The sequence below is a fragment of the Ips typographus genome, linkage group LG9 (assembly GCF_016097725.1).
Source record: "Ips typographus isolate SLU linkage group LG9, UJ_Ityp_2.0, whole genome shotgun sequence".
Lineage (NCBI taxonomy): Eukaryota > Metazoa > Arthropoda > Insecta > Coleoptera > Curculionidae > Ips > Ips typographus.
In genome coordinates, this window is record NC_138430.1 from 7,118,136 (window position 1) to 7,142,619 (window position 24,484).

At 34.9% G+C, this 24,484-nt stretch overlaps 6 protein-coding genes across 8 annotated transcripts in view; 2 read left to right on the plus strand and 4 right to left on the minus strand.

Annotated features, from left to right (window-relative positions):
- Window positions 1-11,357, plus strand: part of LOC145734228 (uncharacterized) — a 37,850-nt gene extending 26,493 nt beyond the window's left edge. The window contains exons 3-8 of the mRNA XM_081987481.1: window positions 5,215-5,329; window positions 5,888-6,048; window positions 8,441-8,589; window positions 8,824-9,210; window positions 9,279-9,477; window positions 9,530-11,357. Of these exons, the coding sequence (XP_081843607.1) occupies window positions 5,215-5,329; window positions 5,888-6,048; window positions 8,441-8,589; window positions 8,824-9,210; window positions 9,279-9,477; window positions 9,530-10,413 (1,895 nt within the window). The 3' untranslated portion in view covers window positions 10,414-11,357. The remainder of the gene's footprint in view (window positions 1-5,214; window positions 5,330-5,887; window positions 6,049-8,440; window positions 8,590-8,823; window positions 9,211-9,278; window positions 9,478-9,529) is intronic.
- Window positions 11,358-11,363: 6 nt separating this feature from the next.
- LOC145734236 (uncharacterized) lies at window positions 11,364-14,597 on the minus strand. The gene is made up of 7 exons (XM_081987495.1): window positions 14,325-14,597; window positions 13,847-14,071; window positions 13,115-13,277; window positions 12,743-12,962; window positions 11,846-12,062; window positions 11,625-11,796; window positions 11,364-11,568 (listed from the first exon to the last, which is right to left on the minus strand). Exons 1-7 carry the CDS (start codon window positions 14,407-14,409, stop codon window positions 11,454-11,456), a joined length of 1,197 nt encoding a protein of 398 aa, XP_081843621.1. The 5' UTR covers window positions 14,410-14,597; the 3' UTR covers window positions 11,364-11,453.
- Window positions 14,598-14,717: 120 nt separating this feature from the next.
- tank (EI24 domain-containing protein tank) lies at window positions 14,718-16,742 on the minus strand. The gene is made up of 3 exons (XM_081987507.1): window positions 16,597-16,742; window positions 16,037-16,181; window positions 14,718-15,982 (listed from the first exon to the last, which is right to left on the minus strand). Exon 3 carries the CDS (start codon window positions 15,944-15,946, stop codon window positions 14,981-14,983), a length of 966 nt encoding a protein of 321 aa, XP_081843633.1. The 5' UTR covers window positions 15,947-15,982; window positions 16,037-16,181; window positions 16,597-16,742; the 3' UTR covers window positions 14,718-14,980.
- Window positions 16,743-16,818: 76 nt separating this feature from the next.
- Window positions 16,819-18,650, minus strand: Uba4 (Ubiquitin-like activating enzyme 4). The gene is made up of 6 exons (XM_081987491.1): window positions 18,421-18,650; window positions 18,155-18,335; window positions 17,675-18,103; window positions 17,390-17,616; window positions 17,113-17,329; window positions 16,819-17,050 (listed from the first exon to the last, which is right to left on the minus strand). Exons 1-6 carry the CDS (start codon window positions 18,529-18,531, stop codon window positions 16,899-16,901), a joined length of 1,317 nt encoding a protein of 438 aa, XP_081843617.1. The 5' UTR covers window positions 18,532-18,650; the 3' UTR covers window positions 16,819-16,898.
- Window positions 18,651-18,751: 101 nt separating this feature from the next.
- in (inturned planar cell polarity protein) lies at window positions 18,752-23,007 on the plus strand. 3 transcript variants are annotated; one of them, XM_081987473.1, is made up of 13 exons: window positions 18,752-18,955; window positions 19,036-19,289; window positions 19,417-19,826; window positions 19,883-20,016; window positions 20,070-20,244; window positions 20,299-20,665; window positions 20,744-20,942; window positions 20,994-21,272; window positions 21,323-21,542; window positions 21,593-21,867; window positions 21,920-22,189; window positions 22,246-22,388; window positions 22,466-23,007. In XM_081987473.1, exons 2-13 carry the CDS (start codon window positions 19,156-19,158, stop codon window positions 22,575-22,577), a joined length of 2,718 nt encoding a protein of 905 aa, XP_081843599.1. In that variant the 5' UTR covers window positions 18,752-18,955; window positions 19,036-19,155; the 3' UTR covers window positions 22,578-23,007. The 3 variants fall into 3 exon arrangements, with proteins under 3 accessions (XP_081843599.1, XP_081843598.1, XP_081843600.1); XM_081987472.1 differs by having other exon boundaries at window positions 19,127-19,289; XM_081987474.1 differs by having other exon boundaries at window positions 18,752-18,951; window positions 19,122-19,289.
- Window positions 22,739-24,304, minus strand: LOC145734243 (F-box only protein 6-like). The gene is made up of 3 exons (XM_081987508.1): window positions 23,538-24,304; window positions 23,242-23,475; window positions 22,739-23,190 (listed from the first exon to the last, which is right to left on the minus strand). Exons 1-3 carry the CDS (start codon window positions 24,069-24,071, stop codon window positions 23,008-23,010), a joined length of 951 nt encoding a protein of 316 aa, XP_081843634.1. The 5' UTR covers window positions 24,072-24,304; the 3' UTR covers window positions 22,739-23,007.
- Window positions 24,305-24,484: the final 180 nt, after the last annotated feature.

The following is a 24,484-nucleotide window of genomic DNA, read 5'->3' on the forward strand; positions in this document are numbered from 1 at the left end:
CCCGTCTCCCTTACTGACCCCAAATGACAGCAGATCTCAAGCTTTATTACGTGAAAGTTTCTGCTCTATTTGCATACTTAATTTGAGTTGTTTTGAAACCCTCTTAGCCACTTTTAATGCTTATATCAATTTACTTTGGTCCTGTTCGTTTTGATTATGACTGTAACGCCATGATGACGCAATTTGGCAGTTTCTGAAATTATACATCATCTGCTTGATTCATTCTGTGGTGTCGTACCCTCACTTTTTCAAGCTGTTTTGGCAACGTTTCTGCACCTTAATAACAATAATAATCCTGGATCTGTGATACAAACTCGCTTCGAATAAATGATGCCCTTAGCAAAGACGAGACATATTAAAGCAAAAGCTCGTGCTTTTGCTAGTCTAAACGAGTGTGCAAAACGTTGAGTTGTCACCAACATTTAAATGATAGAGTATGCGTTACCGCTTTCTACTTATGTAGATAATCCGGGTACTTTCGTAAATGACGCATCGTTATGTAGTCTTCATGCTAATGGATAGCTACTGAGAGCACTTTGTGTCAGGGTTTTGAGTGGATGATGGTACAGGATTTAAAAAATCTTTTAATAGCTATACTTTTGTGTGATTGTCACTAACATAATACTTAAAGCCGTAAAATCACTCCAATTTATCCCTGCACAAGCTTATTTACGGGACGAGAGTTACAAATTAAGCCAAAACTCCATTTCGGCGTGAAGAGCCTTCATACATATGTAGGGCGCTCTCAGTCAATAGACACTTTAGGGTGCAACCTGCATTCGGGATACGATTCCGATGGGATTCGTTTGACCTACTTAATGCTCCTTCAGCTTTGAAATTTTAACGACCAAATTGAAAAACGTGTTTTTTCAGCCCAGAAATCATCGTCGATGCCTAGAAAATTTCCAAAAGTTCCATCAAGATCAATTTCTCATTAGTAAAAGACGAATAGACACCGACTTCCATCGACGATTTATCAGGATACTCCTCGCTAACGAGATTTTCAGAATGTCAATAGAGGGTAAAATTGGTATTACATTTATTACTCTCAAACCCACTGACAAGGTCTTGATTACTCAGCGAAATAAAATTAATGCATTTTGGCTTTGAATTGAAAAAACTTGTTTTCCTAACTTGATGTTCTTGTTTGTAATGAACAACCTACACTAGATTAATTTTACTTGAAAATTTCATTTTATATGAATTCACACTGGACAGACCGATGGATATTAATGGAGCGCTTTATATTTTCACATGCATAAACGGATTTCGACGCTTTGTTATCGTATATCATACATTTGCAATAATTCCAGGTAGTGGATATAAAAGCAAAAATATATTACGCCTACATAATGTAACACAATATGATATTCACAACGAATTAAAATATTTATAATCTAATTTCATCCTGGCAAAGAAGAGACACATAACACTAATTATTATCATTATCGAGTTACGTGTAAGTCTGGAATGACATTATAACTACTAAAACACCATGCCAATTTTCGCAAAAAGCTTTTGCGCTTATCTTCAGGGCAAACTTTAGATGTGTAAAGTGACATTAGGAAAATTGCCTTGTAACCGTCTTTGTTTCACGCACCCTTCCCTTTGTCTCTGCTAGAGACATTTTTCACTTCACACAGGACCTCTCTAAACGTATCGGGATAGTGGGGACGTTTTTCGCAGACCACTTTTTCATCGTCAAAAAGCTGCAGCTTTAAAAATGTCACGTATATGACTTCTGATATTTCCGATCTTTTATCCACTCAGCGAAATTTATCTTCAGCGCTAAAGAACCATTAATTTTACTTTTCGGAATTTTCCTTTCAGACAACTGCATCGATTTTGTTACGTTCTTCTATGTGTTTTACAGTTTAACATACAGTATAGAATTTATTTCAGTTTATGGTTTATAGCGAGTTGCACTTAAGCTAAATTATGCTTAGACTGTGACAGGTCGTGCGCAAAATGTCACAGTCAAATGAAAACTTAGCTTAAGGTGCCCAAATGGTCTTTAGAATACTTGTAATGCTTCTACCAAATTTCGACATGACTAGAAGCCTCTGGCACTTTTTAGAAGGTTGTTAGTAGCATTTACTGGCACTTTTCTAATGGATCTAGAAGCTTTTAACAATTTTAAACAATTCTTGCAAGCTTTAAGAGACTTATAGAAGCTTCTGGCAATTTTTAGAAGATTTGCAAAATTATTTAGAGAGTTCTGGCACCAAAATGGTTCTAAAAGCCTCTGGCAAATTTAAAACAGTTCTACGAAAGTGTAAGACAGTTTTAGAGGGCTCTGGAACTTTTCAGAAAGTTCTCAGTAGCATTTAGAGGTCTTTGGCACATTCAAAACGGTCCTAGAGGCCTCTGACAAATAAAAACAACTCTGGGAAGGTTTAAGACCCTTGTAGAGTCCTCTGACACTTTTTAGAAATATCTCAATAGCATTTTGAGGTCTATGGAACTTTCAAAATTGTCATGGAGGTCTCTGACAATTTAAAACAAGTTTGGAAACGTTTAAGACAGTTATAGAGGGCTCTGGAGCCTCTCAGAAAGTTCTCAGTAGCATTTAGAGGTCTTTGGCACATTCAAAACGGTCCTAGAGGCCTCTGACAATTTAAAACAAGTTTGGAAACGTTTAAGACAGTTATAGAGGGCTCTGGAGCCTCTCAGAAAGTTCTCAGTAGCATTTAGAGGTCTTTGGCACATTCAAAACGGTCCTAGAGGCCTCTGACAATTTAAAACAAGTTTGGAAACGTTTAAGACAGTTATAGAGGGCTCTGGAGCCTCTCAGAAAGTTCTCAGTAGCATTTAGAGGTTTTTGGCACATTCAAAACGGTCCTAGAGGCCTCTGACAACTAAAAACAAGTCTGGGAAGGTTTAAGACCCTTGTAGAGTCCTCTGACACTTTTTACAAAGATCTCAATAGCATTTTGAGGTCTATAGAACTTTCAAAATTGTCCTAGAGATCTCTGACAATTTAAAATAAGTTGGGGAAAGTTTAAGACAGTTATAGAGGGCTCTGGAGCCTCTCAGAAAGTTCTCAGTAGCATTTAGAGGTCTTTGGCACATTCAAAACGGTCCTAGAGGCCTCTGACAACTAAAAACAAGTCTGGGAAGGTTTAAGACCCTTGTAGAGTCCTCTGACACTTTTTACAAAGATCTCAATAGCTTTTTGAGGTCTATAGAACTTTCAAAATTGTCCTAGAGATCTCTGACAATTTAAAATAAGTTGGGGAAAGTTTAAGACAGTTATAGAGAGTTCTGTAACCTCTCAGAAAGTTCTCAGTAGCATTTAGAGGTCTTTGGCACATTCAAAACGGTCCTAGAGACCTCTGACAACTAAAAACAAGTCTGGGAAGGTTTAAGATCCTTGTAAAGTCCTCTGACACTTTTTACAAAGATCTCAATGGCATTTTGGTGTCTATGGAACTTTAAAAATTGTCATGGAGGTCTCTGACAATTTAAAACCAGTTTGGAAACGTTTAAGACAGTTATAGAGGACTCTGGAGCCTCTCAGAAAGTTCTCAGTAGCATTTAGAGGTCTTTGGCACATTCAAAACGGTCCTAGAGACCTCTGACAACTAAAAACAAGTCTGGGAAGGTTTAAGACCCTTGTAGAGTCCTCTGACACTTTTTACAAAGATCTCAATAGCATTTTGGTGTCTATGGAACTTTAAAAATTGTCATGGAGGTCTCTGACAATTTAAAACCAGTTTGGAAACGTTTAAGACAGTTATAGAGGACTCTGGAGCCTCTCAGAAAGTTCTCAGTAGCATTTAGAGGTCTTTGGCACATTCAAAACGGTCCTAGAGGCCTCTGACAACTAAAAACAAGTCTGGGAAGGTTTAAGACCCTTGTAGAGTCCTCTGACACTTTTTACAAAGATCTCAATAGCATTTTGGTGTCTATGGAACTTTAAAAATTGTCATGGAGGTCTCTGACAATTTAAAACCAGTTTGGAAACGTTTAAGACAGTTATAGAGGACTCTGGAGCCTCTCAGAAAGTTCTCAGTAGCATTTAGAGGTCTTTGGCACGTTCAAAACGGTCTTAGAGGCCTCTGACAACTAAAAACAAGTCTGGGAAGGTTTAAGACCCTTGTAAAGTCCTCTGACACTTTTTAGAAATATCTCAATAGCATTTTGAGGTCTATAGAACTCTCAAAATTGTCATGGAGGTCTCTGACAATTTAAAACAAGTTTGGAAACGTTTAAGAGAGTTATAGAGGGCTCTGGAGCCTCTCAGAAAGTTCTCAGTAGCATTTAGAGGTCTTTGGCACATTCAAAACGGTCCTAGAGGCCTCTGACTACTAAAAACAAGTCTGAGAAGGTTTAAGACCCTTGTAGAGTCCTCTGACACTTTTTACAAAGATCTCAATAGCATTTTGAGGTCAATAGAACTCTCAAATTTGTCATGGAGGTCTCTGACAATTTAAAACAAGTTTGGAAACGTTTAAGAGAGTTATAGAGGGCTCTGGAGCCTCTCAGAAAGTTCTCAGTAGCATTTAGAGGTCTTTGGCACATTCAAAACGGTCTTAGAGGCCCCTGACAACTAAAAACAAGTCTGGGAAGGTTTAAGACCCTTGTAGAGTCCTATAGAACTTTCAAAATTGACCTAGAGATCTCTGACAATTTAAAATAAGTTGGGGAAAGTTTAAGACAGTTATAGAGAGTTCTGGAACCTCTCAGAAAGTTCCCAGTAGCATTTATAGGTCTTTGGCACATTCAAAACGGTCCTAGAGACCTCTGCCAACTCTGGCAATTTAAAACAGTTCTGGGAAAGTTTAAGACGGTTGTCAAGGGCTCTGGAACTTCTCAGTATCATTTTAGAGGTCTTTGGCCCATTTAAAACAGTACTAGAGACATCTGACAATCAAAACAAGTCTGGGAACGTAGAGCCCTCTGACACTTTTCAGAGACTTTTCAGTAGAATTTAAAATCCTATGACATTTTCAAAATGGTTATAGAGGCTTTCTGGCAAATTTTAGTAATTAATTAACAAAAGTTCATTAAATATCATCCGCATTATACCGTTCTGGCCATGGATTAACACAAAAATAATCCCTTTGTGTCCTGCTAATCTCCCTAAGGAGCAAGACATTGAGATAATCATACGTATTAAAAGTTAAACGGATAAAGGTAAAGAATATAGGACCCACAAAGTTAATCAATTTAATTCTATTCAAACTACCCTATAGTTTCATTATGTTGTAGCTGACAATACATCTCAATACGACGCCATCCGGGCTTATCTGAAAGAGTTGGATATCACGGAGAAAGTATGGATCGGACTGTCAAAATCGCCAGAAAAGGCCAACTTTATGTGGACGTAAGTATGGATTTTACTTTTCTTCTAAATGTCGACCTTGCTCCATATAGTAACTTTGCTAAATCAGTGTACTAACCCAAAAGTAACTACGTAAGAAAGATCGTTGTCATAAAATTCCTTTATGAATAAATTCCTTGAGAACTCCCCAGAAAATGGGATAATTTTTAAATTCAAAGCGTCCCTGCTGTACTAGAATCTCAATGTTTAATGGAGAGAAAAGATGAATCCTAAATTACCAATTCATTTTTTATCCGGGTGAAATAATCGATCCACCCTCTCTCATTTGCTGACAAAAGAAATGTTTTCTACAGTAATCTCCGTGAGTGCATTAAGCCAGATATACATCCAGACTCTAGTAAATTTATCCACCCGCAGAAGGCAAAAACCTGCTCTAATGCCCGGAGAAAAATACAGATGGTGACTATTAACGAAGTCTTTCCCAGTTGAATTAAAACGCACCACTTCACTAATTTAACCGTCCTTTTTTGTGGGGACGTAATTTTTTTTCTAATTTGTCGCTGTCTCGGTCTAATGTTTGAATGTTGCCGTAATTTTCAGTGATTTCCATTCATTATCAAACGAGGGACACTGGCAGGAATCGTTGCCAAACGGAGACAGCCAGTCGCTCTGTGCCGTAATGGATCCGGCCGCGGACTTTTTGTGGCGTGCCCTTCCATGTGGAGGACCCGAAGTGGCTGCTTTCATTTGCGAATTGCCAAGTAAGTGGCCCCATTTATTTAAATCCGCGCTAGCGAAAGATTAATGGTTCATATGCTCAAAATACATCATACTTACCATCAAATAGAATAATTGTGACCGTTATATGTTTTGGATACTTCAGAACATATGAAAAACGACTTAGATTGGAATCTCACTTCGGTGTTATTATTATGAATTGGTTGTCAAATTTATAAAGTTCCAGTCGTTTGTGTTTATATCCGGGGTCTCAAGTGAGAAATTGATGGGGTCCCAACGGATCGATATGTTAAAGTTGTGCGATATGATAAAAATGGCCTGACGGATCTGTTCCTCGATAGATAAATGTCTCCAAACGTCACGTAATTGATGATGTTGCTTTTTATCATCAGATAGTGGCAAAATTTTATAAAACGCATTACGTGTAGGTATTCTCCAATGATTATTTCCTGAAAACACACATTTTTCAACGTTTGCTTTATTAACAAAAGAACACCTACTACGAGTACTTAACAACACAAAACTACTAATTAAACTAAACATCACAAACGTAATAATAATATTAAATGTTGATTTTTTTACATTAACATTTAAGCAGGCCTAAAGTTTGAACAATTAGTAAAGAAATTGCCATTTTGATAAATTACAGAGTTAGAGTCTTTCTTGCTTCACTTCACGTGGTGGTAGATTTTCATTGCTTAAGGTGGTTGCAACTGCTGAATTTGAAGTTATAGTTGTTGTGGCTGAGGGAGCTAGAGTACTACTGCTGGCAAGAATCTGTTCAGAATGAATGTTTCTCATTTTCTCAATAATATTTAAATGATGGTCGGGATTTAGCTGCAAATATGGTTTTATAGAACTTGCATTAGAGTGACCCGTTATCTTTATTAATTCTTGTTCTTCAACACCGTGGAAAGAAAGATTGCTTACTGCAGTTGCTCGATTAGAGTGATTTGATATTTTTATTCTTTTTGTGTCTAACTTTTTTGGCTGCATTTTTTGTCCACTTTGAAATTTCATTTCTACCTAAAGGACTATACCATGGTTTGTTGCTGTTCTTGGTCCAAAATCGGTTGCAACTTAGAAATAATCTATTTGTAGTTATGGCGCTTGTTCTCTTAGCGAATAGTTTATTAAAAATTTTTGCTTTGCATCTCGAGCATTTCTTGCTTGTCGAAACATTACGTCTTTAAAGGGATCAAATACTATGTTATAATTGTCAAAATAAAGCTGTTGTAACTGCTTGGCCGTTATATTCCACATTGTTTTGATAACTCCTTCTTTATAATCTGTTCCATCAACTTTTTTCATATTAAACGCATAGTCTTTCAAAATGTTTGCAAGGTTTTCAACTGAAGTTGTTTCATTTAAAACATACCCTTTTTCTTCATAAAAGGCACTAAACTGATTCCAAATGGATATATGTGTCCTCTTTGTAGTCCTGGGAGTACAGTTTTCAATTTCTTGATCAATTTCCACAATATTAGAATTTCCAAAGCGTGACATTTTAAATCGCGGAATTTTTCACAAACTGTTTTGAATGTTTATATTACAAACAGCGGCGTTACTATGGAGACCACCCCGGCCTACTACAGATTTTCGTTCAGCCATGTATATTTTTGTTTACATTTCAAATTGACAATCATACGTCAAAATATTTTAATTTATGTAATTATTTAATGAAAACTACGTTACAGTGATTTATTAATTGTTAATATTGAAGAAGATAACTTAAATTTTATAAGTGTCTAAATCCCGTTTCGTTTAATATCAAATTTTCTTCAAAAAACGTATTCGAAAAAGGTAGGTGGTGTTTAATCACTGTTAAATTTTAGCAAGTATAAAACGGTTTCCATTGGTGGAACTAGACAGGTTCTCGGAATTTGATTGGCTGCTGGTACAATGAAGGAATTAATCATCAGATAGTGGCAAAATTTTATAAAACGCATTACATGTAGGTATTCTCCAATGACAAATTTAAATACTGAGAACTCAGGATAATCAGTTATTCATATCTTACCTAACAATAATATTTCACTTGTCAAAGGAGAATTACCGAACCGAACAGTTTGGCATAATTCCAGTAGGTAACTTCCAATCATCTGGACTTTTTTTTTTTAATTTTAAATTTTCCATATCTGTATAACTGACATGGAAAGTAGCTTAACAAACTAAAAAAAAAAAAGCATATGATATTTCAGCTGTTGTTGTTAAACACGCAGCGTTGATGGTGCTAAATGGCAATAAACACGCTAAATGTAACATGACTCTATAGCAAACAAACCACGCGTAAATTACTGATTTATGCATATCATGTAGTGTAATTTTTCAGCATTTTTTGTCGACCTATCGTTTTCCTTGAAAACGTTCAAATTGAAACATTTTGATTTTGAGTTGTTAACATTACATACGCAGTTCCCTCATGGGCAGCAGGACCCCGAGGATGTCTATTGACCGAACTTCCTTCCTTAACCGTCTTGTATATCCCAGAGCAATCCGCGCTCGAACTGACCTCGGACTGCGGTCTAGATGGCACAAAGAGAATTGCCTGCAAAGGGAACGCGGTAAGTCTAATATTAGAATAAAGACAAATCCTTTTGAAGTATAAACAACTTGTAAATCGAGCAATATCGAATTCTTATTATACTGCACGAGACTTACAGAACTAAAAGCAAATCAAAGTGAAAGAAGATCCACAAAATGTTGAAATCCCAGCATCCCAAATTACAGTCACATAGAGTTTCATTTCTTTAAAATGTTTAAAACACGTCGACAAATTAGTTTTTTGTATTTTTTAGAATCACGAGGAAATGCTCCAACAGCTTACTTGCCTAATCCCAACCGAGGACATTGACGACGACAAACCGACGAAAACTTCGACGTCAAACTACATCGAAACCGCGACATGGGATGACAACTCGGTGACCGATAGTAAAACAACCAAAAGTTGGACTTCCCACACTGTAGTAGCCGATTACGGATCGTCCACAAGACATAGAAGAGAAACTGAGGATTCACTCAGTCCAATTACCACAAAAAGTACTTTTAAAGCCTCGCACGTTGATTTGACTTGGCAGAATGTCCATAAGGAAAAAACAATCTTGACTACTGAACGTCTTAACTTATTAGAAAATTCTACTCCTACTTCAATTGTTGGAAAAGTTACCAAAGAACAAGCACACCCTGTAAGTATTGCTCTAGTACTAGTTAAACAAGTAATTACTGGAGTTTCCGAATTAATATGTTTTCTCAGAAAATTCTCACTGAACAAACAACAACAAAACCACCAACATCAGAAGATTCATCCACTATTATGGTGTCAAGCAGTCCCATAACTGAAATAATAACAAAAAATGAAGTTACAAATGAGAAATCGACTACTCAAGAAATCAACGCAGATGACTACCCCAGTGCCATTAATCAAGGACAACTTTTCACAATCATTGAAAATGGTAAGTTTCTATATAAAATACCCTAACTTAATGTGTATTCTAAACTGTACAGGAACCATGTTTGACCTGATTGAATTGAACGAAACTGAAGAACATCAGCAAACAGCAGGAACCACGACTTCAAGAGTACCAACCACCAGCGAGGAGCCCAACAAGAAGCAAGTGACCAAAAAACCAGTTTTGCCAACTAAAAAGAAAGCATACTCCGCGACTACCAATACACCATCCAACCCCACTAAGCACGTACAATCAGTGGACGAAATGGAAGAAAACTTGACCAAAGAATTCGAGATGATGCCCGACATCCATGACAAATCAATTAAGTTGAATAGAACTTTCCGAAAAGAACTGCCACCATTAAGCGAGGAAGAGGAGAAGGAGCACGGTAATTTGGAGAAAGGAAGTCAGTTTGGGGTGCCTAGAATCGTAGCTTTTACGGTACTTAACGCTATTGATGATACTGATGATAATGGATATCAAGCTGATCAGCCTCAGGGAAATCATACAGACAAAATGACAGTCGAAGACACAACAACACCGTCACCAAAGGATCAGTTAATTGACACCGAAAACATTGAGATTTCCAAGAGAACGGTAAGCGTAACAAATTCTCCTGTCAATCCAGTGGATCCTCGTATCTACATGATTAACCACCATTTGAGCCACCCCAATCACACAGGAGAGCACAATTTCAGTGCAACTACCACTACAAATGCGCCGCCACAAACTAACGTGACCAAAAAAGAATATTTACCTAAATCACTATTAGGAGAAGATTCTCCTTCAACAATTTCTACCGTACAAAGCACAGAAAGTGGCTATTCTGACCATCCTTTCCCATCTGACGAACCAAAAAAAGTAAATAGGCACAGAAATTTGCACACCAACAAGGGCAGAAAGTTTTATCCGTATTTCTTCAGTAGAATGCTAGGTTGAGAGGATAATGCATTATTTATAAAAACCTACTAGAGGAGTTTGTTATTAGTAAAAATATCTGATTGAATATAATAATATAGTTTTATATTTAATAAAATTGACATTTTTTTGATAAATAGTTTGATGGGGGTTTTACAGGGTTTTGACGCTGTGTTTTCATCTCTTTGGGTTCAAATTTCCGATAAATTTATTTATTTGTTTAACAATGTTTTCGGAACTTTTTATGATTAATGTCACTTTGTATTTTAGAACAATTTACTCAATATATTATAGGTGTTGATGAGTCTAGCGGAATCTCAAATTGGAATTATAATTCTTGTTTTATATCTAGCTCTAGGTTAGTTTGTAGGAGCATTAAAATAGCGAATACAGCCTTGACAATTTTTGAGTTCAACAAAAATGATCAGCCAAACTAATTATAATGTTAGATCAATAACAGTGATATTTGCACTCTTTGACTTTCTAGATGCAAAATCAGCTGTTTTAGTGTATTGTATACAATTTTAACTATTTAATATTGCATGCTAGCACTGAACGTTATTACATATTATAGTGATTATCAAAAAAAGAGGTCAAGCTTTACTACGAAAATATCAATTACCGATAATTATTCTAATAATTGCTTGACCTTTATTTTTTTGAACGATCCATATAGTTGATAAGCTGAACTACACCGTCCTTTCGCTTAAGATACACAAAAGTCTAAAAATGAGTGTGCCTCTGCATTGTTTTCCCTATTTATAGTCTTCAATAATTCAGAAAATATGATGCCAACGTTTTATATTAATTAATACTACTTACTGTCAACCACTTGCACAGCATAATTTCTACACTGATGTATAAGGCACAAAACTGACGAATTGTATATCTTTATATTCATGTGAAATGTCAATACAGTACTATTGAAGTATATACTTCTAAATAAAATGATTTGTTGTAGAGAAGCTGCCTTTTATTTTCAAATTTCCTTTACTTTATGAAAATATTAAAATTTGTTTGTAACAATAAAAATGTATTACTTAACATTACAATCTAGTGCCTTATCTGCTGCTTCTTCTGTACAAAGACTTTTTTGGATAATTCAACCTCTTGACTGCTTTAGCTTTCACTTGGCAGATGTACAGGCATTTTTCCATTTCATTTCTGTGAGACCATCTTAAAATTGCAAAACGTTTTTGACAAAAATTTTAATGAAATTTTGGAACACTCACCTATAAGCGTATCGTGGATCCATCACCACAGCCTGCCAATCCAACGTCTCGGATGAGTTTTTAGCCCTATTACCTACAAAACCATTATATTTCAAAGCTTTTCCATTTAGCGCCCATATCCACTTTTTCGTTTTGCTGTTGTACCGTGCTCCAAGCCAACGCTCCTGTTTCTCTAAAAATATAGGTAAGTACCCGGACCATAAAAAACTTATACATTTTACCAGTAAATCCATTGAGAAATATTCTTAACTTTTGATCTTGGGCTTTAGACTTGACTACAGCCAGTTTGGCATTAATCTGTTCGCAATTGAAATGCGCATCCGCCCAAGTAGCTTTTTCTTTGCTAAACAAATAGCACTGGTTACCGATGGACATCCAATTTTGAGGACAAATGTGGGTTATGGTTGATCTGGTTATAGGTCCAGGTTTTTCCCCCAGCTGAAAGTAACATAGCAAATGTTTGTATGCGAAAATAATCAGGAGGACTTAATAATATTGCTTTATGCCATGGTAGGATTATAATCTTTAGATGAAATTTGTGAATGACTATTATTAGTGCATGAGTGATTTTACACACAATTACAGATAAAAGTAAATTTATATGTCTACTTAACAATGAACAATGCTTTATCTCTGTCGTTTAATTGCCGTATAAATTTGTCATCGTAGTAAAGGGCGTATAATTCGTCTTATATAAGATTGAAAATCAAAGTTAAAAATAGGACAATAAACATTAGCAATTGGATTAACCGCTCCTCTTTTTACTCTATATAGTCTGAGAGTTTGTTTTAGTTTTCATCATCTATACAACCAAAAAATATTTCTGTTTCTAGTATTACATATGGACAGAAAAATTCACTTTTTCCGGTTTTTATATGAACTAAACTACTCATTTATTTACTTTTTATTGATCGTTAAACTGTGTTTTACCACCCATAAAATTGAAACTCGCTTATTACCATCGGTTGTTTGGCTTGTTATTACCCAAATTAAATCCAGGCCAGCGGCTAGACGGTTACAAATTTATATGAAGCTCTTCGAGCATGATTGATTATTTATAACCCACTGTTGACCTAAATAATTTTAGACTGATCTATTTACTAAGACTACTCACTTACTGCGGCCGGTTCGATTTGCGATTCATGGCGATTCCGTTTTTTCCCATTTCCATCCAATAATCGAAGACATCTTTGCTGTTGCCGTCTGGTCAACAAATGATGATTGGTGACACAATCGTCGATGGTGATTCTTTGCTTCGCATCTGTCCGCAAAATTGTTGCTGTGACAGGGGCTTCGCAAATGTAAGAACGTTTAGTCATACAATCTTCTGCTCTCCATCTGAAACAATTCGGAGAAACAATTTAAAATATTTATAGTTTCAGTCAGCTTAAAGCAATATTATTAGCACCAATAAAACGTTTTCCTATGTAAGTTTACAACGCACATTATTTTAAATGTCCTTGACTACGAAATAGTGTTTGTAAACTCACTGTTTCTTATTTCCATCAATTAGCAAACACGTCCAGTTATCCAATTCACTTAGGTGAACGTCCTGCAATGTGGGATATTTAATCAGAGATCCATCGTGGTAAATCCATTTTTTCTTTTTCCAATCCTTAAATCCACCCACCCAAAATGAATTTAAATTAAAAGCTGAAACATAAATTCAATTATTAGTTATATGCCCATAAGAGTAATTTAAAATAATTTGAGTGGTTCATTATTGTGGGACGTTTTGCACTATTATAGAGTAAATATTCATTTATTTAATTTCTTCTTGTTCTCGTGTCGATAAATTGAAAAATTGCACCAAATCACGTTTTGGTAAACTGTTTAACCCCAATCTTAAAACAATTTTATTAAATTGCTTACTTCCGAATTCCCTAGAGGCTCAAGCCAAATACCGCCTACATCCACGAGCTGGAATAATTCATATAGAGCCAGAGAAATTTCAATTTTATGAAAGCTTTTTGCAAACAACGTTAATTACAATATAAGCAAATAGAGAGAATAATGTAATATGGGAAATCTGGTAAATCTAAACCAAACTCCTCACAATTAATTACCACCAGATTTCTAGACTTAATTTAGGTCAATTTTATGAGCCACATATTAAATAGGAATATTTAGAAAAAAATTTGGTGGGATCATTTTTCAGCTGTGTAAGCATGATGTCATCCGTTAAACATACTTTTGAAACCATTTTTCCAATCTATACTTACCACGATTTTTAATTTTGCTCCTAAACAAATAATGTTCCAACTGCTTCTGATCGTATCTTTCAGTAAAAACAGTCAAATTACTGGATGAAAAGTCGTTGCAACTGAAAAAAGCCTGAAACCACGTTGCTGTCGTGTTACTAAAGTGATAGCATTTCCGTCCAACATTTTTAAAATTCTTAGGACATTGATACTCGTAGTATTGGAAAGTTCTATCCTTTTGAGCGGCTGCAATTAAAGTGTCATTAACTATGTAATAAGAAGCCTAGCCTATTCAAGAATGTGTTTCATTCATATGTCATGTTAAACATTTGAATAATCTATTTTCTATAGAAAAGTGTACTTTGTTTATTGGTTGCTGCGATAAGCAACAAGGATATGCGACTATTTTCAATAGATCTGTTTTAAACGTGTCCTTCGTATTAATAAACATGCTTATACAATAGCCAGATAAATAACTTATATGTGAGAATTAACTTACTGGATATTCTGCAACACCAGAAAAATGTTGTGATTATTAAACACTGGATAAGTATTCCGTTAAACGCGCCAAAAGCTAATGCCATATTAATAATTTAAAATTTAATTATATCGCGCAAGTTAAAACACTTGCTCAGATCACTATACATATGAGAGTAATAATCTTACTAATCTCATTAATACTGAAGGTAAAATGACACGTAATATTTTACTACGATAACGTTTTAACAAACACGCGAGTTTTTCGTTAATTTGTACGACTTTCCCTGACGAACCGAACCAACCTGCTAACAGCAAATCTTCATACGTTCAGCTATGCGATTCGCGTCCCGCAATTGTGCGTCGGCGATCTAAACCACTATTACTTAAGTACAAGTTAGAAAAACCGAAAGCCTATTTTCTCATCTTATGTATTTATTAAATAAAATATTTTTGTTACACCCACAAACACGTGTATGTTTATTATGTACCTAAGTAAAAAAATATACATATATTTACAAAATAAGTAACAAAAAAAAACAAACATAGTCTGCTTTATCACACCGTTCCTACTGAAATTTGTTCATAAATATGTAACCCAACTGTCTTTAAAACTCCTAGATTTATTTTAAGGCCCATTAATTAATATACACCACCCATTTCTATACAACAAATAAATTATGTTCTTGCCTCTATAACCCGCCTTTTATGTCCAATTAAACTAAAAATCACATTTGCGGCAGTAATCACTAAAGAAAAAAGATGAAGATTTATCTTGCTAGGCTGCATTACTGGGTTGGCCTCATTGCCACTTATAATGAATAAAGGAAACAGTATAGAAAATACGCAACCGTTTATCACCCATGATTGTGAAAGTTGAGTGAGAATTGTTAAAGGCAAACCGAAACCAATAAAGTAGGGCCAATTTTCTTCAATAAATGATAACCTTTTATGCAACTCCCAACCCATATTGAACCACTTATACTCGAAAGAGTACAGTGAATGTAATAAAGACATTTGAATAGTGTACAGTATGCAGCCTAGAGGAAATATTGGAATAAAACATGATACAGTTGCCTGAATTAAAAACAGAATTTGAACCATTATACTAAATATTGAATCGGCAAAATACATGCTGATACTTGGAAATGAAATTGGTCTCCCCCTGCTAAAGCGATACGCCGAATCGGCAATGTCTTGAAACCACAATGTATTTATAACTTTGCTCAACAAAAGTAGAGGTATCAGCCAAGCCGTTCGGTAAAGTAAAAGTAACAGGTATTTGATCCAAGTCCAGACAAACATAGTAGTGGATTCAACACCAAATGTGGTGCCAAATAGTATATCAATTCCAGGAAGTAATCCATACTCAAATAATAAAACACTCAGTAAAAATACTCCGCCGTTTAAAAGAGCGCATTGAATAACGTTTTGAATGACATTTGAAGGTTTTTGTTTCCTAGTTGGTTTGGATGCAGACAATTCTTTATTGTCATTTTCCAAATGCTTCTGTCTTATAGAAGAAGAATGCCTCGATTTAGCCCTCTCATTGATCTCTTTGTCCAAGTAAAACACCACTAAAGTGCCTTTAAAACTGTCATAGGCCCCTTTAATAATAGCTAATGCTATGTCTTTCAGCACCATTTCTTTCTTGTTTTAGGTTACACTGCAGAAATTCCTCTAGAACAAAGAGTATAACTAAATGATAGAAATGCAATAAAAAAACAGTCTTACATGTCACCAAAATTACGGTGCTTGGTAAATGTTGGATTTGTCTTTAAACTGTCAACAAAGAACTGCTTCTTTTTGTCATTAACACAGTGTGGAGAGAAGACTTTTACTGGAATTCCCATTAATGACAGCATAACCACCCTAAGTCCTGAAAAAACGTGTTACTGTTATCCCTAACAATAACATGCAAAAACATTGGGGTTCTGATCAAAGAGTATAAAATATTTCCTTTCAGTGCAGTGCATATTCACAAATTCCAAGCTTATTATCACCTAACAACAGAAACAATTAAACTACTTACATTTTTGACCACACTTAAATTTTTCAATGGGGTTACAAAGATAACCTTTGTCATATTACGAAACAGTAGTGTCTACAAAAAGTGAATTTAAAATTCTGCTAAGGGCTTCAACTGGGGCATAGCACTTTAAAAAGGTGTTAAAAAATCTTGTATTTTATTTTGTGACCACTTATATCACTGTTTTTTTAAATTGTATTTTACATTTTTCTTAACACGGTTTTTATTGTAATGTGGTTATTTTATTAGCAAAATTATCACTTACCTTGCTCTTGTCGAATTATTTGATTATCTTATATACTGGAAATTTAAGTTTTTTACTTTAAATTAGAACAATTTATTAGGAAAATAAAAATAACAAATAATCTCAAAAAAAATTGACAATTGACATGAAACGCTGACAACGACAAATGACAATTGCAACACATTCAGTGCAAGATTGCGTGAATTTGCTGCCCCCTATTAACCAAAAATCAAAACAACTACATTTGTTTTTTAATTTTAATGTTCTTTTGGATATATTTTTTTTACAATTGCAGACTATTGAAACAGGATCACATTATAAAGTCAAAAAACTGGAAACTCATTATCTATATGTTTTGAATAAGCATGTAAACCACCTCTAACATTAAAAAACTTAACGTCCACATTTGAAAGCTTTTGGTTTAAATAGTTAATCGTCCTTTGGGAATCGTTACCTCGCCTACACAGAACGTAAACTGTAAATCAAACGTACATTTTACATTCTACACATCCAGTTGACTATTAAGAAAATCTGTACCTTCTTTGTCTGTATTACTTTTGATTAAATTGGATAGAGCTTCCAAGCAGTCTGGTTTGTGGATGTCGTCATATGGTACATTAACTGTACCTGGCAAATGACACATTTCAAATTGTATCTTTGGTCGTACGTCAACTACTAGTTTAGCACCTAATTTTTCTGGAAATTCTTTGATATTGATGTGCTGGCTATTGTTAAGTACATCAATATCAACAACCTACAAATTTGACAAGAAAATCAAATGAATTAAACTCTAAACTGAAATGGTATTTTTTACTTTATCATGAGCTCCAGCTCCACAAAACTGTTCATAATCAATCAATTCCTTAATGGTCGGATTATGCCCACAAACTGCGCAATTCAAATTTCTTGGTCTAAGTTTAACATTGCGGAAAGTTGAAGTGCTTCCATCAAACAGTAAAAGTCGTTGTGATAAGACACCATCAGAACCAGTCAATATTTTTATAGCTTCCAGTGCTTGAAGTACACCAATTACACCAGGAACTGAATAATACAGACATTGCTGCTATTGACAGTGACAATAAGTCTTAATGAAACGCACCAGGCCCAATTACACCACCATCACCACAGCTGGTGACAGTTTCAGGTGGTGGAGGAACTGGAAACAGGCACCTGTAACATGGCCCCTCTTTGTAATGGTACACTGTAAGTTGGCCTTCAGTTTGCAAAGCACTACCGGACACTAGGGGCACATTATTTAAAACGCATGCGTCGTTTAGCAGATACCGTGTTGCTACATTGTCACTACCATCAATTACCAAGTCAAATTTTGTACTGCTCATTAATTTATTAATAGTACTACTATCCATTTGTTGCTTTACTGGAATAATTTTGATTGATCTGTTTATACTGAGCAATTTGTCATAAGCTGAGTTAACTTTAGGATAACCCACATCATCCTCAGTATGCAATATTTGTCTGTGCAAGTTTGATATTTCTACTTGGTCATAATCTACTAATGTTATCTCTCCTAAAATTGTATCAGTTCTCTGTGGTGTTATTTACAGCTGGGGGGTCTTACCTATGCCACTGCTAGTTAAATAAAGAGCTGAAGGACACCCTAACCCTCCTATACCTACTATTAAAACTTTGGAATTTTTTAGCTTAATTTGTCCATCAATTCCAATACCATCCACAAGCATTTGCCTGCTGTACCTAACAATTTCTTCTGTTTCTAAACCAGGAGAATACTTACAAGCAGCCTACAAATAAATGTATTTTGGCGCTTTTGAAATTTTTAATTGCTTAACAAAACTTTGGGCAAATACAATATATCAGACACTTTACCTTTGGTGATACATTTGTTAAATATTCAGCCAGTTCTTGTTCTTTTTCCCTTACTTTTGCTTTTAAAGATTTTATTTCATTAATTAATGAAACCGCTTTTTCATCTAACATCTTCCTCTATGGTACGTTCTTTGAATAAACACTATAAAATAGTCTTTCACACTCAAATAATAATAAATGTACTTAATTTTTATAAAAGAAATTAAAAACATTAATTTTTTAGGTTATGCTTTGTTTGGTATATAGTCACGTGAAAGTCTTGATCAGTGATCACGTGTCTGCAGTACACTGTGTTAATAAAACAGTCACGTGATAACCTGAATAATGATGGAGGTTTTTTGTTTTGCTTTTTATTTACTTTTTGTTTGAGGTGATTGAACTTGTTCTTTGAATTTGATTTTGAGTTTTTCTTTTAATTATTAATTTTTACAAAGAATTTCCGCTAGTAAGGGTGTTAATTTCAGTAGTTTATAAAATAAAATTAACTTTCTCAAAAGATTTACTTTTCAAAGCAGTGAATTAGTATATTTCTTAGGTAAGTGTTATAGCATTATTGTTTAAGTTGTATACAATTTGAAATTAAACACAAAATATATAGTTTAATATCCCCTAAAGATTCGCAATAGTTCCCATTGATGACTAATTTATCCTGCAGACCTGAAAACTAAAAACTATTGATAACAGACCACCACTATTTGTGTTTTAGCTGTTTATATGGTCTAAATTGGAGGTAAAATGGAAGCCCAAAGGCTTCTTCCATCCAGAGAAATTCAAATTGAAGATGATAGTTTTGAAGATGAGTGGTCAGGGTCAGATCAAGGATCTGAAGGTTCTAGCTACACCACTTATTCTGATTCAGATTCAGACAGGTAATACACTTTTTAGATAAAAAAACAATAAATACATACCATCAATATAAAACAATATAAGTACATACTAGTTGCTTTTGACTGAAAAAAATAGCTAAAACACATTATTAATCTTAAATCAAAACAGCATTATCCCAGATTGGGAACCCTATGTGGATGACATTACGGGCGAGTTACTTTACATAGACTGTCATCCTTTTGTAACACAAAATCAGTACCAAAACAAAACTGCTCAGGAACCTGAACCATTTTCAAAAACTCAATTACGGCGAAGCACGCGCGGCAAATTTCTCCGTTTGCTCAGAAAGCGCGAGAGCAAACGTTACAAAAAGAACCAAAAACCTGTAGAGGAAGGTCAGGAATTTAACACTCAAAAAGTGAAATTCCAAGATTTTCAAGAGGGGGAACAAAAGGAGGTTACATTGGAAATTGATCATGTTAACAGATACAATTTATCTACTGACAAGTCATTGGCTGAGTCTTTGTTAGGATTAGTGGTTAGTACTTTATCTGATGGGATTAGAGTTATGATAGCTGGTAAGTTTAATTAAAATAATTGTGATGATTTATTGGAATTTCTATACTTTTTACAGGATTTTCCTATGACAGTAAGGCCAGACATGATAGAAATATTAAAATTGGAGATTGGCTTAAAACCATAAATAACATCGAAGTGAACGTAAACAATTTGGATGACATTTTACAGAAGTTTATAAATCATAATGAAGTATACTAAGCTCTTAGATAATTTTTTTTGTCATTGTAATTGAACTGTTTCAGGTGTTGTTAACACTACAAAGAGTGGCTGCTACTGAAGTAACCAAAGGTCCTCCAATAAACACTTTAAACCTTGAATCAGCTTTTGTTAGGGATTTATTAAACTTGAAAATAGAAGAAAACGTCTTGCTTCAGAAATTATGTCGTTATCCTGCGGGATTAGTTTTTATAAACACTGGTTAGCTCTTTCAGTATCCGATACTTTATGAAAAAGTACATTTTTGGGTTTTAGACAAACTTAGTGAAAGCAACAAAGCCAACGAAGATGTGGTTTACTGTTTCCCTAAATTGTTACAACAAAACCTGCTGTGTAGTTCACGCGGAATGTTCATAACGTTAAACCATTTGCTCTACGACATTACCACCACGTTGCCTAAATGTAGCTCGATGATGTTTAATGAAAAGCTTTTGCACGTCGCTTATTCACGTTTTGACAATTTTTTAATGCTGTTTATGTTGCCGGACGCACGGGCCAGTGTGAAAGAAATCATGTTAATGAATTCGGAAGTGATCAGATTTTTTGAGTTTAATTTTGGTTGTGTAGAGCGAGGTTTGAGTGAAAAACGTTACGTTGAACAGGTAGACCAATTTTTATTCAGGTGTGTTTTTGTTTTTAAGTTTCCTGTGTGTATTGTATTTTTATGTACAATTAAGTAATAACTGGTCTACTTTTTCAGGTATTTTGCTAGATTAATTTGTAACAGCAACTGGGTGACTACTGAACAGTTCTTAGAGTACGAGTTTGAAAATCAGCTCAATAATTGTCTGTTTGAACACGTTATGCCGGTGGTTCCCACTTTAAAGTTGCCTGATGACGCTGTTACTCAGATAGATGACGCTCTGTCCGAATTAGAAGCCAGCGATTATAGGGAATGGGTCAGTTTAACGGTTTGCTACAAAAAAAATGTGTTACAGTTAACATTTTAGAACGAGGATCCTTTGGATTGTCAGCGTTTATTTACTATATTAGGCAGCGCCCTATTTCATTCCGGTTATTTGTTGCACTCGCATCTAATGCAGGAAGATTTGGTGGATGTTTACAGTTTTTGCAGAAACCAGGGATTAGTGCATTTAGCTAAAACTGAGCCGGTTAAATCGTTGGTGCTGTGGAAAGAGGTGCATCCTAGATCGTGTAAATCGAAGTTTTTGGATGGTGTGTCTATCCCTCAAGGACGTAGATACTTGTTGGTGGTTGGGTGTCAAAAGGTACGATTTTTTATGTAAATCACTCTATAAAAGCATCAGCACAATTTCAGGACTTTTTAACTGTAATAATGGAAGCAGGAGGCGCTACCGAACCTCCCGAAGATGATATGGGTCCTGACGCTTTTTACGTTGAAGAAGTGCAGGCCACTTTAGCCCACATACAAGAATTAGGCTTGAGCATAGTGGCTGAACGAGTTTTGTTGTCCAACGGTGGTTTTCAAATAGCCACTCCTTTACCGCCTCCAAATAAAAAGAAAAACGACTTTATTGGTTAGTTAGTTTCAATAGAAAATTGCTTCTAATGAACAAGTCTCATTTAGGTTCGCTGGGTTTCACTAAGTCCAACTCACCTCAAGCTCACAGTAGCAATTCCACTACGGGCACAAAAAAAAATGAAGTAATTTCAATTCTAAAGAGACGAAACTCTGAACAGAATGTGGTGACGAGTCAAGAAGACGCTTACGATGCGTACTCTGAAGAGTCCGGAAGTCAGAGTTTTAATGAAGCTTTTAGTGAAATTAGCGACGAGAGTTGCAGTAGAAATCGTAGATTGAAATTCGACTCAGATGAGGAGTCTGACATTGACGATTATGCAGTAAGTTTACTTGTGGTTTGGTGTTTTTTTTGTTGAAAATGTGGGTTTAAAGGAAGGTAGTCAAATTAGCAGCAGTAGTTGCGATTTGTCCGAAATACGGCAGTCTTTGTTGTCCGATTTGGGTGAATATTCACCTCAACCATTAACATCGGGACGAGTTAATGTCTTATATCACTTCGTTCATTTGGACACTAAAGAAGGAATGCTGGTAACTCCGTTAGACTGCGGAATTCAGACTGAAACTTACCAGTTAATCTTAAACAACTTCCGGAGATGCTGTCAGGGTATTCACGACATTTTAAAAAGTACTTTACGATTCAAAGTAAGTTGTTTGCACAAAATGCCAAGTTGATGCCATAAAGAATTTGGTTTCTACAGCGTTTGCCTGCCCAGGACGTTGCAAAATCCTTAATGAACAAAAGTCTGATAGCCATTAAAGAATACGGAATGTTGTTTGAGTGTCCTTACAATATTGATAAGGAGGGCAACAAAAAGTCCAAAATCGACTATTGGGTTATTGGGTATGTTTACTAGTAATTTTTTTTACCACCTTCCCCTTTGATATGTTTGTCAATTGCAAGAAAAAAAAACATTTCAGGCGACTGTTTTACACGCCCCATCCTACGGAACTTTACGTTTGTTACCAGGATTCGGTGCCGCAAAATCTCGTAGAACTCGCCTTTAAAATTAATTTACATAGTATTATTTAAAGTATAATTTCTCAAGACTTATGTGTCTCAATGTTAGGTAGGTAACATTTTAATGGGAGTTTCCAACCTTCCTTTGACTGAAAAACACTATAATATCCAGCATTAAATACTGCAGTATACAACCACAATAACACATTTGAAAAATAAAAAAAGACCTTCAATTAATAAAAACAAAACTTTATTGATTGGAAATATGTACTCTTATGGTTCTAAAAGTTAAATAATTGCTAAACCTAAAACAGCACAAAGCTACTGACTAAAAAAATTGAACTATTCTAGGTTAATCACATTTTAAACTTAATAACATTAAATATAAATTTTATCACTTCATTTTGTAAAATTTTAGCAACATTTTTAAATACATAAGGCCATTATGGATAATCCTTTCTATAAGCATTAATGTTGGTAATAAATCCAATAGTTTTACAAATTAGTTTTCTTCATACAAATCTACATCTTCTTCAGTTGGTTCAATTGACTCAAATAGAAACTTTAGTACTCCCCCAGCCATTTTACTGCCATAATGTCCTTTCCAAAATTGTCTGTCTTGACCTTCATGTATGAATAATATCTTTTGGGTTTTTACTGGATAATCTTCAAATACTAATTCCATCTGAAACATGAGAGATTGGTACTAAATACCAGAAATATCCTACTTATCTACCTTTTCCCAAGTTGGGTTTGACCATTGCTCCATCTCTCTTATTTCACTGATAACTCTGTCTTTTTTTGACACTTCTCTTAAAGGATTTTTTACATTATCTTCAAAACAACCGATTCTCAATCTATAAGTTGATCCACAGTCAAAACGTGCAGTAAACCATTCACTGGCATACAACTTGGGATGGTACTTTTCTATGATATACCTTAGTAGTTTTTTGGGTTTTAAATCAATCTCCTGCAAAACAATTCAAGTGAGTTACTCTCCAATCTAATAAAAACATAATTGTGTTACCATACTTGATATTTATTGCACATTTCATAGGATGTGGCAAAACAACTGGTGTGACCATGAAACTCAGGAATACCTTCTGGCAGTGCAGGAGCACCACTTGGTTCTGGTTCTACTTTGAACTTATCTCCACCATTAAGAGCTATAGTCCAATAATTAAATTTTTGTTCGCCGTTTCCATTCTTGATTAAGTTTTTAAAGTTTTCTGTAGCAAAGTAACAATAAAAAACATACCAGGGCAAGTTTTTTGCTTTTTTTGGATGCTCTAATTTATTGTATATTGTTTGCCATAATAAATTTGACTTGGCAATGTTATGCCAATTTTTACAAACTAAGGAACATTTAAGTATATCTGATGGTCTTAGATTGGAAAATATCTCAATCCAAATCTCTTCAGGAATGTAATTTCCATTACATTCTAGACCATTTGTTGGGTTTTTGTCTAGGGTGAAACTTTCTGTAAATTGGATGGTAGATTTCTGTGTATTTCTATTCGAAATACCGAGAAGATCTGCAGCGTAATTCTTCAAAGAAGCAGCCATTAGTTTGTATAGAACTTTGGGCACTTCACAAATTCACAAAACTAACCTCTTAAAAACATATAAAGTGACTAATTACACGTTTACGCTATTTTCCTTCAGATTTATTGACTGACTTTATTTGATTTTGAAACAATTAACTAGGAGGACCTTATTAAATTTAAGTGAAATAGGAAAAAAACTGGGAGATTGTTTACAATTTTTTTTCTAAACTGGAAAAATAAATAGACGTGACGTCAAATATTAGTCATATTCTTCTTCTTTTCCTTGATTTGGTTAGGTTAGGCCCTAAAGTTTCAAAATAAGAGATGTGCCCTCTGGTGGTCAATTTTCGGACCGAGAGACTGAAACTCTCGTAATTCAGGCAACCCATAATACACCAATCTAGCGGTAATTTTGAATTTCAAGATGGCGGA